The 13,593-nt window shown below is 42.3% G+C and overlaps 1 protein-coding gene across 1 annotated transcript; it reads left to right on the top strand.

Annotated features, from left to right (window-relative positions):
* The first annotated feature begins 1,960 nt into the window (after nt 1-1,960).
* Nucleotides 1,961-13,153, top strand: LOC137348737 (probable G-protein coupled receptor 139). The gene is made up of 2 exons (XM_068013991.1): nt 1,961-2,144; nt 12,237-13,153. Exons 1-2 carry the CDS (start codon nt 1,961-1,963, stop codon nt 13,151-13,153), a joined length of 1,101 nt encoding a protein of 366 aa, XP_067870092.1.
* Nucleotides 13,154-13,593: the final 440 nt, after the last annotated feature.

Here is a 13,593-nt window from a genome sequence, read left to right as displayed (position 1 = left end):
CTTTCCATCTCTCAAGTGCATCGGCCCAACCGTAAGGAAACTGATGGCTGGACATCGTGCTCCATGCAAATGTTATTGAGCCAACGGCTAGGGGAAAGACACTCTGAGCTAACATCTACAGCTTTGCAGTTGCTGTAGCCCTCACAGCCTTCTGAGCCACTGTGGAGAAACACTTAACTTAAAGAGTGGGATTAGTATGACCAAACTAATCTCCACTTTAAGCAGACTTAGTGCAGGCAGAAAGAAAGTTGCTACAGCTTTTGGGGAGAGGCAAAAACGGGAGGTGCAAAATGGCACTCGTGGCAGCAGCTTCAATCCTGCATGGAGGTGGCTCAGTAGTATGGGTCGTTTGGCTGTTGACTTGAGACAACAACATAATCAGGCAGCACCCGAATGACCAAGTAGCCTTCTCTAGGGATAACACTGCTTGCTCCGAATGGAGAGGGCCGAAACATTGCTTGTCACAACTCACCAGGTTGGCTTACAATGGTGCAAAAGAAAGACAGAACTAAAACTAAAAGAGACAAAGCATCTTGAAACTCCCATGCTGGATTATCCTCAGAATGTCGGGTTCAGACGACCATGGGCACCCGCAAAGACCGGTAGTCAGTCTTATACACTTTTCTTGTCAGGGAGAGGTAAAGGTGAGCGATACTTCTCAGCTGTTGGATTTATGATTAATAACATCATTCCCAATAGGCTTCAGAATCTCTGCATTGTTTTTTTTCTGATCGACTCAGATCCCTAGGAATATCAATAAAAGACATCCAGTTCGCCGCCATTGTCAACTTATATGCTTCTAGCCTACAAGACGATAAAGTAACCAAAGAAGGCTTCAACCATGATCTGCATAACTTGAAGGTTGACTGTAAGGATAAGACCATCATATATGGAGATGTCAACACAAGAGTTAGGCGTGACCAAGAGCGTTGTCAAAGTGTCTTGGGCAGACAAGGTATTGGCAACTGCAATGAGAATGGTCGAATTCTGCTGGAATTCTGCACGGAGAATCAACTAAACACCACTAATTTTCTATTCTACCAAGAAGCCAACTTTAAGACCACCTGGTGGCATCTGCTGTTGAAGTACTGGCATCCTTTGGATTATATTTTCTTGTGCCTGCGTGAAGAACAGGATGTACTACACACCAGAGATATGCACAGTGCTGGCTGTTACACTGACCACAGGCTGGTTCAATCTGACATTTCCTTCAAAATCAAACCATCACTCAAAAGGAAAGGCCCACATAAAAGGAAACTGCAAGTCCAGAGAATCTATCTACCAGACTTAAAGGCAATTTTTCACAACAAGGTTGAAGACAGACTTTGCAGTGACCCGACTCCGGGCAGTGATATTAACTGTGCAGAACATTGGGAAGTTGGATTCTGTCCCAAAACAAACAGCTGCAGAAGTGGTTGGCTTTTCAACCAGAAGAAACCAAGATTGGTGTGATGAAAATGACATGGACATCCAACAGCTCCTTGAAAAGAAACACTTCTGGCATAATGGATAATTTGCATGCTCTGACGATCATGGAAGCCTGCAGCACTCTGCAAACCAATCTGTGAGCCAGCCAAACCAACTGATGGACCGTGGTCGCTGAAAGGATGTTTCAACGGTAGTTCAAGAAAGCTTCCCTGGAATCGGTGCAGATTCAGATCCAATGGAGGAATTGCAGACGTGACTTTTGTGCTGATATAGGTCCTGGGGAAGTGTTGAGAACAACATATGGGCGTGTACACCACTTTTGTAGATCTAACTAAGGCGTATAATACTGTCAGCTGGGATGAACTTCGGAAGGTAATATCTGAAAAGGGTTGCTCAGCATTCTCCATCAAGTGCATGAAGGCCAGAAAATTCAGGTCAAACAGAATGGAGTCTTTTCAGACAGCTTCCTTATCTTCAGTGACAATAAGGAAAGGTGAGTTCTCGCACCAATATTTTTCTCTATTTCTTCAATATGAAGCTACAAGAGGCAAAAGCAGGCTTGACGGAGGGCATATACATCTGCTTCCGAACAGACAACAGTCTCTCCAACCTGCGACGACTACTGGGGCATACCAAAACCAGAGAAGAGCTTATAGTGGAGCTTCTGCTTGCTGATGATTGCGGCCTCCTGGAACATTTTCGGAAAGAATTTAAAAGTGGGATGTTCCAGTCCAGCCCCTGTACCAACAACATTGCTTAGAGTACGGAATTAGAATAGCCACTTCCTTGGGGAATGATAGCGGCGGGTCCACCTCAAAAAAGATCCCGACGGGGATGATCTGATTCATAAGATTAGGGGAGAGAATTTAGGGAACACTGCCTGATCGTTATTGACATCAAAACGAAGATGTTTTTCCGGTGTGGACTTGTGTGCGTTTGATCAATGAAATCTTTGTAAAAGGTAATGGAGGCGAAGGATTGAGAATTTTCAGGGTGGGACAGAAGTGATATGGTTGAGTAGAGAAGCAACACATTTCGAATCAGCGCAAAGAAAGATGACTGATACAGAATGGGTTTCCCATCCTTTGTTTCTTTATTTATTCTATTAACATTTGTTTTTGTCTTGCACCATTATCACTTTTGTCATTTAATCGCTCCTACCATCGAGCCTATTATAGACCTTCCCTTTTGTACTTCCCTTTCCTCCTTTCCCCGCCTTTGTGCTTGCTTTAATATTGTTACATCCTTAACTTTATCCAGTTCTTATGAAAGGTCATCGTCCTGAAACCTCAACTTTATTTTTACTTCCACAGATGCTGCCAGACCTGCTGAGTATTTCTGGTTGTATTTGAGAGTGAGAGATGCAGTTAGTTCCCTTTGTCTTTTGTGATTTACCATGGGTTTCTGTAGTGGAATTCTTGTTATATATCCGCTTTGCACCCGACGGGTTCGCATGCTCGGTTCTTGGCAGGAGCATTGTGAATATACTTGTTATGGATGAATAAGCAAGGGTGCCATTCTTTTCCTGACTGAAACGACGAAGTGCACTGTTGCCTCATTCTTTAAAAGCTCTTCTTTAAAAACATAACGGCACGTGACCTAAAACTGATCCATCATGACATAAAAGAAAAAAATACTGCAGATGCTGGGAATTTGAACTCAAAACAGAACATGCTGGACACACTCAGCAGATCAAGCAACATCTATGCAGTGGTAAACAGAGTTATTGTTTCAGGTTGCTAACCTTTTATTAGACCTTTTATCAGAATTTAGGGACATAATAATTTATAAGCAAGTTGTTTCAGGGAAAAAGAGAGGGGGGATCGGAGGAAAGAATAGGATGGAATACAGGATTGATTAAATGACAAAAGGGATGATGGCGCACGGCAAAGAGTGCAGAAATGGGATAGGTAGATAAACTAATGGGAACAAGTGAAAAAAAACCAAAAGACAGGTCCAGAGAAGGTATAAATGGTAAAAGCAGCATCATTACCAGCATCTGCTGTCTGAAAATATGGGAGTTGTGGTCATGATCTGAAATGGTTGAAAACGATCTTGAATCTGGGAGGCGATAAAGTACCCAACCGAAAGATGAGATGGTGTTCCTCAAGCTTCCATTGAGCTTCACTGGAACAGTGCAGGATGCCGAGGTCAGAGTGGGAGTACGGTGGTGAATTGAATTGGTAAATGTCTGGATGCGCGGGGTCACGCTTGTGAACTCAACAAAGTGACCCAATATGCGTTTGGTCTTCCCAATGTAGAGGAGACCGCATTGTGAGCAGCTAAGTTGGAAGAAGTACAGGTAAATCACTGTTTTACCTGGAAAGTACGTCTGGATCCATGGACGGTGGGAAGGTTGCAGGCGAAAGGGAAGGTGTTGCCTCTACTGTGTATGTATGGAAATGATCCAGAGTGATATTTATAAGAATGTATGAAATAGCAGAAAGAGTAAACCATACGTTCTCTCAAGCCTCCTCCACCATTAACTATTCTTATACCTCAACTTTAATTTGCCGTCCTATCTCCATACCATTGATTCTCTTAGTATCCGAAAAATTATGGACATCTCATTTGAGTAAAGTCAAGGCAAAGTGTTAGCGATTAAAATTAAGTTTTAATCTGGGAAATATGCACAGCAGCCATGCACGAGTATCAGACCAACCTTCTAGCTGCTTGGCAATCATATTAACTGAACTTTACTCTGGCCTAGTGGCATCACGCTGAAATAAAGTCATTATTTCATCTTGTGCATTATTCTTACTGTCATAATTGGCAGAATGAGGGCAAACGGCCTTCCACTTCACTGTAGGTGCAAGAGGCCACTTTGTAGATGCCACATAATGTTGCAGAACAAGATAGTTAGATTACTTGTTTCATCTCGCCTTACTTTCAGCTAATGAGAAAATTACTGGAAGTTAGGATAATGAATAAAAGCTCAAAACCACAATCCTGTTTCCCACTGGGGAACTGATCCTTTAAACATAAATGCATTTGGAGGGTATCGTGAGTTAACTGAATAACTGAAAGGCGAAAGCTGCAAAGTTATGCTCACCTCCTGTAGAACCTTAGTTAGACCACCCTCAAAGCATTCTGAACAGTTCCGGTTTCCATCTTATAAAATCGATCGAGAAGCACTCGAGAAGGTGCAAAAAAGATAAAAATGTGAGGTAGAAATGAATAGCAGGACCTGTAGGTGGAGTTAGAAGAAGTATGACGCAGCAGATTCATATGGAACATAAACATTGGCATGGGCCTTTCCATCGCATTCCTGACATACGCATGGTAGATGGTGGCAAAGATTTGTTTGGAAAGTCAGGAGGTGAATTACTTACCACAGCATACCTGGAATCTGAATTGCTATTAGAGCCACAGTATTTATGTGACTGGTCCAGTTCAGTTTCTGGTCAATGGTGACGTCCTGGAATGTTGATAGCGGGGGCTCAGGGAAGGTAATGCCATTAATGTCAAGGGGAGTTGATTAGATGCTCTATGTTTGTGGACAGTAATTGCCTGCTCTATCTTTCCTGAATATACTCAATCTGGGAATAGTAAGCATTAACTTGTCCCTGTTTTGAACCAGGTCTCTGCTGTCGCCAGAATAACATCGTCAATAATCATATTTAATAGTTTTACACACATGGACTCCAAACATTTTGGTGACTAGGGGAAAAGAAGATTAGCTGAATAATGCACCTTTATCCAGCCTTAGGTTTTTTATGAACGGGACAGAATTTAAGGCTAAAAATAGGGCGACTTTCAGTTATCTAGTGCCTTTCACTACCTCAGGACGTGCTTTACAGTCAATGACGTACTTCTTAAGTCCAGCCACAATTGTAAGGTAGGCAGCCAATTTGCTTCTAAGGTCCCACAAACAGTGACACGATGACCATATAATCTGTGTTTGTGATGTTGATTGAGGAATTGGCTAGGAGACCGTGGATAACTGTCCTGCTCTTCTTCGAGAAAGAGCCACCGGATATTTTACATCCATCCAGGAGGGCAGACAGCGACATAGTTTAACACCCCATCTGAAAGATAGCACCTCCATCAGTACAGCACTGCCTCAGTATTGTATGAAGAGTCAGCGTTGGTTTTTATGTTCAAGTCTTGAAGTGGAACCTGAAACCACAATCTTCCAGCTCACGGGTGTGAGTGCTACCAGCTGAGCCACAGCTGCAGCAATGCCTAATGTCACCATGCTCATCTGGATCACTCCACACTGAATGCAAACGTGTGAAAGTGGGCGTTGCTGCAATAAATACAACCCTGCTGAATTATACCATTCTACACTGAAGGAAAGCATGTAGAGCTGGATCTGCACAGACTGAATGTAACCGTGCTGAATTAGCCATGGTCACACTAAATATACCCACGATGATCAGGATAAGTACACAATAGCAGTAACCATGCTACATTGGACCTGTCCACATTTATGTAACTGGGTTGAACTGGAACAGTCCACAGGGAAAGTCAGAATGCAGAATTAAACAAGTCCACTCTGAATGTAAGCGCCCTAAATTGGACATTTCCACACGAAATATCATCGTCCACACCTAGACCAGTAAATATAACAGTGCTTAACTGGTCCTGGCTCCATCGAACACAGCCGTACAGAATTTGAGAAGTGAACTTTGAATGCAACCATGTTGAACTGAACTTTTCCACACAGAAAGTAAGCATGCACATTTGGACCTGTGCACAGACAAGATAACCGGACATCACCCATCCACACTGAAAGTAACCATACAAAACGGGAACTGTGCACACTGAATGTAACAGGACTGAAATGGGCCTATGCATACTGATTAGAATAGTGAATTCTTTAACCTGACAGCACTGAATTCAATATTTCTAAACTACAGTTATGTACTAAAGATAACCATGCGTTACCCATCAACAGTGAATGTAACCATGCTGAACTGGTCCTTTCTACATGGCATATATCCATTTCAACCTGGCACGGTCCACAATAACTGTAGCTGTTCTCAACTGCACATGTCTTCACTGAAATTAAGTGTACTGAGCTTAATTCAACTATGCTGGGTTGGATCTTTCCTCAAAAACATAAGTACGCACAACTGCACCCATGCACACTCACTGTGGATGGGCTTGCCACGTCTATGCTGAAAGTAACTAAACTGGAGCTATCCATAGTGAAATTAACTGTGCAGAATTGGACCTGTGCACCCTGAATATAACAGTGCTGACCTGGACCTTTCCACGTTGAATGTAAACATACTGAACAGAATTAAAGCACCAAATGCTGGAAGTACTCAGCAAGTCAGGCAGCATCTGTGGAGACATAAACAGAGCAACCGTTTCAGGTCGCTGACCTTTCATCAGAACAGAAAAAAAGTAAGAGATGTAACAGGTTTTAAGCAAGAGACAGGGTAAGGGTTGGGGAGGAAAGAACAAAAAGGAAGGCCTGTGATAGAGACAAGAGAGATTAAATAACAAAATGAATGATGGCGAAAGGCATAAGAAGGTGGGAATGAGACAAGTAAAGACACAAAAAGGAAGAGGTATAAATGGAAAAAAAACAACAGAATCATCGTCAACAGCTGCTGTCCAAAAGTAAAAGAAAAAAAAGAGTGAAAACACAAGAAAGGAGAAAACGTGAGCAGTGGCTGTGATTGAAATTGTTGAACTGTACGTTGAGTCCAGAAGATTGCAACATGCCTAATCATTAGTATGAGGGCTGTTCTTCGACCTTACGTTAAATTTCATTGGAACAGTTTAGCAGGCCAAGGACAGAGGGGTGAAAGTCGAGTGGATCAGAGAATTAAAATGACAAATTACCAGAAGCTCGGGGTCACGCTTGTGGATTGAATGGAGGAAATGTGCAAAGCAGTCACCGAATCTGCATTTGGTCTCCCCAGTGTAGAGGAGACTGCATCTTGAGCAGCGAAATAGTATACTGAATGGAAAGAAGTGCAAGTAAATCATTGTTTCACCTGGAAAGGGTGTTTATGGCCATAGATGGTGAGAAAGGTGGAGCTAAAAAGGCAGGTACTGAATTTCCTCCACTTGCTTGGGAAGGTACTGTGGGAAAGGGAGGTGGTGTTGGGATGATTGAGGAGTAGATCATGGTAGCATGGAGGAAACGTCCCTTTCAGAATGTTGAAAGGTGACTGGAGGGCAAGCTGTGTTTGGTGGTGGCGTCATACTGGATATGGTGGAAAATGCGGAGAATGATCCACTGATTGTGGAAGCTGGTGTTCTGGTAGGTGAGGGCATGGGGAATTCTGTCATGGCTCTGGGAGAGGGGAAGGGGTGTGAGCGGAGTGTAGGAAATGAGACAAACACGGTCTTGCTCTCTAACAACCACTTGGGTTGCAAAATTTCAGTGGAGGAAACATATGAACATAAGAAATAGGAGCAGGAGTAAGAGGAAGACATATCCGAAGCGCTGGGATGGAAGGTTGCATCGTCGGGACAGGTGCAATGGCGAAGGAGAAACTGGCAGAATAGAAAAAGAGCCCTTATGGAAAGTAGGGAGTGAGGAAATATAGCTATGGGAGTTAGTGAGCTTATAGTGAATGTTGGTCGCTCGTCTAGCCCCAAAAATTGAGGCAGGGAAGTCGAGGAAGGGAAGGGAAGAGTCGGAGATGGGTCACGTTACGGCGTGGGGAAGTTGAAATTGGAAACAGAGTTAATGACATTTTCCAGTTCAGGTTAAGAACAGGAAACGGCGCTGATACTGTTATCAATGCACCGGCAAACGAGAGAGGGAGAGGCTTGAGTAGGACTGGAACAATGAATGTTGCACAACGAATGTCTCACAAAAAGCCAGGCATAGCTAGGGCCCATCGATGTTCCCATAGCAATACCTTTTATTTCAACTAAGTGAGTGGAGCTAAAGATGAGGTTTTTCAACGTGAGAACAAGTTCAGCCAGGCAGCTGGTGGTGGTGGTAGATGGGAATTGGCTGGGTCTTCGGTCCAGAAAGAAACAACGAGCTGCCAGATCATCCTGGTGGGGGATGGGGGTGTAGAGAAATCGGATGTCTATGGTGAAAAGGAGAGGCTTTGGGCCAGGAAAGTGGAAACTGTCTGCATTAAGGAGGGCATCAGAAGAGTCACGAATGGAAGTGGGGAGAAAATGAATGGGACGTTTTCACAACACACGTAAGCATGCCAAACAAGGCCAGTCTATGCAGAATATATACAGAACTGGTCCTGTGCAAACTGAATATAACCGTGCTGATCGAGTATTATTCACACTGAATAAAAAATGCAGAACTGGTCTTGTTCACATTAAATATAAGATCAGAATACAGATGCTGCCATAGCTGCTGATAATTTCCAGCAGTTTATGTTTTTATTTCAGATGAAATTTACCCTAGCTGACCTATACCAGCCCACTTTTGCAGTAACCGTGTTGAGCAGGTCGTGAGTGCATTGAATATAACTGGTCTTTTAGGATCTTGTTAACTGAGAATGTAAATATGTAGAACTGGACCTGTGTAGACTGAATGTTACCACATTGAACTGAACTGGACTTGTTAACACTGGATGTAAATTTTCTAAATTGGTCCTGTCCACCAGGGCTATAAGAACACTGACCTGCAGGTTCTGTCTGACTTTAATCTTGCAAAACCATATCTATCCACAATGGAATTAACCTGGCTGAACTGGACCTTTCCACACCAATTATAACTGTCATGACCTGCACCTGGATCTTTCGGTACAGAACATAACAGTACTGTATTGAACCTGGCCACACTGAATTTAACCATGCTGAAGTGAACCTGTAAAGACTGCTTACAACCTTGCTGGAATGAACCTGTTCACAGTGAACGTAACCATGCTGATATGAACCCGTACATAGCGAATGTAACTATGCACCGAACTTAAACACTTTGAATAGGACCTATCCACACTGAATGCAACGGAGCAGCACTGCAAATGTTCAGCTCCAATGTAACTGTGTTAAACTGGACCTATCTAAGATGAACTGTACCTGCCCACATTGAATATAACGGCGCTGTCCTGGACAAGTTCGCATTGAGAACAGTTATCAAGAACTGGACTTGTGCACAGCGAATGTAACCGGACTTAACTGGACCTCTACACAGAATACATAAACAGTTGTGTTAAAGTGAGTGTACAGAGTCATGGGCATGAAGAACCGTTTTGCATGTGACCCATGATCACATGGACTGACTAACGATCAGAGGCCAGAACTTGGCAGCGTTATCATTTAGAACCAGAATATCTCTGATCAGTTATACCTTATGCTGAGACCACTTAACTCAACATGGTGGGGTTTAAACCCGATAATTCCTCGTTTACAAAGCTCACTTTCACCATTGCAACCTTTAATTTAAATTTTAATTACCTTTCATGAAAAAAAATTACTGGGCTCATTCTGCATTCTCTGGGTATATCACTTTATAGCCATGTCAGTGCCCTTGAAAAATATTCCATTCCATCTAAACATAAACACAAACCTGACATCAGCTTCACTCATATGTTTGCTTCAATTAGTTAATTTAAAATAGCAAACCATCTAATTAGCTCCCAGGAGCCTGACATCAGGTATAAATCTGACACTCAGTGTAGTGCAGAACGCACTCAGAGCTTCTGATAGAAATGCATGCATTACCAACAGGTCTGGTGTTTGCCATTTACTATCCTATCCTTGCAGTTATCGGGGTTCCAGGTAAAGTATTGTAGTTAGTTATTAAATATGGGAATCATTGCTTAGCTGTGTCACCGCTCCCATTTATATGTAATGTTTCTCTATGATGTGGATAGCCTTTCTCTCATTTAATGGCATAATTTCTCCCCTTTAATGGGATAATTTCTCCCTTTTAACTAATATAATTTTGTTCCTTGTTACAGCTTTTTTCTACTTTAACGGTATTAATTTTCTATTTTAACAATATCATTTCTTTCCTTTACTGAAATACATTCTCATTATTATTGCTGTAATTTCTCCCCTTTAACACAGGCATTTCTCCCCTTTAGCAGCATAGTTACTTCACATTACAGGTATAATTTCTCCCTTTTAACAGTATACTATCTTCACTTGACTGATACTATTTCAACCCTTTAATTATATAGTTTCTCCCATTTACCACTACTTCGCACGTTGTAAATGCAGTTATATTATGCTATTAACACTGTTACATTGGCTGAATGATCACACTTTTATCACGGTGTAAATGCAGTTCTATTGTGTGTGTGACACTGTCACTGTGGCTTCTCACATTGTGATCATAGTGTGAATGTCGTTCTATTATGTTACTGGCAGTTACTATGGTTGAATCATCACTGCGTTACCACGGTGCAAATGTAGTTATATTGCGTTCTTGACACTGTTACTGTGGGTGAATTATTACACTGTTATCACAGTGTGAATGTAGTTTTATTTTGTTGCTGATATTCTTACTGCGAGTGAATTATTAAGCCGCTATCACAGTGTAATACAGATCAATTGCATTTATTCAGAGTTTTAAACCATTGAACAATTCCCCACTGAATTTAATGAATGCATTTATTGAAGGAAATTATCAGACATCGAGTTGTTGCCAGAAATATAAGCAGTGTAATAGTGGTCATTTTATCAATGATCTGTATTTGACCTAAGCTCACAGCACTGTCTTTCTGCTCTCAGTCTCTAACTCACAATGGTTCATCCGGCTCCCCTCTTCCCCGTTAGCTGATGCTCACTGCTCTACATGACCGCTGCTGTGTTAGGACTTTCCTTCTGCTCCTTGAACCTGGTAATGCCCCGGACTGTTCCCATCTTCACTCTGTTCTCCACCCTGAGTGAAGAAGCATAACTGGTGCCATCTCTCGCGATAGGACTAAGCTGATATTTTATACCAAGAGCACAGCGCAGTACTGAAGAATGAGTACAGCACTGCAGGAAGGTCCTTTTCGTGAATGAAACTTCATTACTTGTCAGTTTCGGTGGTTTCAGATCGACACTGAAGATCCCAGGTGAAGATCAGGAGAATCCCTGAAGTTAGCACTGCGTCCTTACCAACATTCCCTCAGCAAAGACAGAAAACGATAATTATCCATTCGTTCCTCTCTGTTTGAGGATCTTTTAGAGCAAGTCGACTGCCAAATTTTCCAACAGTGAATAGTTTTACAGCCTTTCATGGGATGTGGGCGTTTATGATACACAGCAGAACATAACCCATTTCAAATATAAGCTTTTCCCCCCCTAACGTCTTGCTTGTTTCCACACTAAATATAATTTGTTGTATTATTCACCTTCTTACATATCTTCTGTAGTAGGTTACTGTTATGTACTTTTCTTCTCTATCTGATGCTCCCACCTCGATTTTTATAGGTTTCCAATGCCTCGTTGATCTCCGTTCTGTGCCTTTACATTCCCATGCCATTGACCTGACTTATTTATTTATCTGGATGATTACTTTAAGAACAGAAACAGAACAAATGGAAAGAGAAGCAGAGTTAACGTTTCAGGTCAGTGACCCTTCTTCGGAACCTCGAGCCCTTCGGAGTTCCGAAGAAGGGTCACTGACCCGGAACGTCAACTCGGCTTCTCTTTCCACAGATGCTGCCAGACCTGCTGAGTGGTTCCAGCATTTCTTGTTTTTATTTCAGATTTCCAGCATCTGCAGTATTTTGCTTTTATAACAGAACAAATGGGATCGTTTCCAACTCAGAATCACGTGTCAAAACTGCAAATTTCACCCAGAGTCCTGTAAAGCTGATGATTTTGTTGAGAGTTGGACCAGTAACTGTCCTGTTCTCGCTCTCTCTCACACATACGCTCTCCCACTTTTTCTTTTCTCACTCAGTCTCTTCTATCTCTCTCCTGTACAGCAAACTTGGCAGTAATTGTGATCCTGCCCAGAGGAAGATGCGGTCTTTCCAGATGTATCACCTACTACCTCGTGTCCATGGCAGTGACGGATCTCCTGGTCATTATCACCGCTGTGATAATAAACCGGATTGCTATGTATTATTTCCCATTCAGTTTCTTGAACATCACACCGGTATCTGGTCTCCGTGTTGCCCTGAACTTTGCAGCCATAGATAGTTCTGTATGGTTAACGGTTCTTTTCACATTTGATCGATTTATAGCCATTTGTTGCAAGAAGCTGAAAATAAAATATTGCTCCAAGAAAACAGCGGCACGGGTTATTGGGACGGTGTGTGCACTGAGCTGTTTAAATAATACGTTTGTGTATTTTATCTGTGAACCTGCATACATAATTAACAATGTACCCTGGATCTGCCGCATAAAATCAATATTTTATACATCGCCTGCATGGATTGCATATGACTGGATCCACCGGATTTTAGTCCCTTGTCTCCCATTCATTCTGATTTTACTGCTCAATGCTTTGACCGTCAGACACATTCTAGCGGCCAGTGGAGCCCGCAGGAGACTCCGGGCCCACAGCAATGGAGAGACTCAGAGTGACCCAGAGATGGAGAAGCGGAGAAACTCCATCGTTTTACTCTTCTGTGTCTCGGGCACTTTTATCCTGTTATATTTGGTACAATTTGTATCTTTTCTCTACGTCCGAATTGCAAGCATTAGTTATTTCTCCGGTTCCAATTTCAATGTATCAAATTTTATTCTCGAGGAAAGCGCTTATATGCTTCAGTTTCTGAGTTCTTGCATCAACCCATTTATTTATGCAGGGACCCAGAGTAAATTCAGAGTCGAGTTAAAGAAAGGAGTGAAATATCCAATGAGTCTAATTGTTAAATTATTTAAACGCTGGAAATAATAAAATCGAGTATGAATTGCACATTATATTCCATCCATTGCTTTTCTTTTCCATGTCACACACGGCCTCCACTTCCTGGTACACTTATCAACAATGTTTTTTTTTAAAAATCAAATGTATAAGAAGCACTGCATCACCGCACAATTCAAGGTTGTGACATATTCTCAGTTCATTTTCGGTTCTCTTCCTCGTGCTGACTCAGGCCTGTTCAGTCCCACTAGCTCAGAGGGCCCCGGAGAAGGAGACCTAAATTCCGAGTCCTGATCTGCTATTGGATGCCAAGTTTAACTGTTTACTGAGGGAACCACAAATATGCCTCCTGAGAATCGTTTCGATTTTGAGGGTAGGATACGGTCTGAAATAAGAATATTGTTCCCACACATCGTTCGCTGCTCACTGGGCACCGCCTCCCCACACCCCAGTGCACTCCTGTTCCTATA

The sequence above is a fragment of the Heterodontus francisci genome, chromosome 34 (genome assembly GCF_036365525.1).
Source record: "Heterodontus francisci isolate sHetFra1 chromosome 34, sHetFra1.hap1, whole genome shotgun sequence".
Classification (NCBI taxonomy): Eukaryota; Metazoa; Chordata; class Chondrichthyes; order Heterodontiformes; family Heterodontidae; genus Heterodontus; species Heterodontus francisci.
This window is presented reverse-complemented; position numbering and strand designations above follow the sequence as displayed.

Bases quoted from the DNA above. Each gene is read 5' to 3' on its own strand.
- LOC137348737 (XM_068013991.1), top strand. From the start codon at position 1,961: ATGAAGCTACAAGAGGCAAAAGCAGGCTTGACGGAGGGCATATACATC. The intron at 2,145-12,236 runs GTGGGATGTTCC...TCTCCTGTACAG, and splicing joins TTTTCGGAAAGAATTTAAAA to CAAACTTGGCAGTAATTGTG.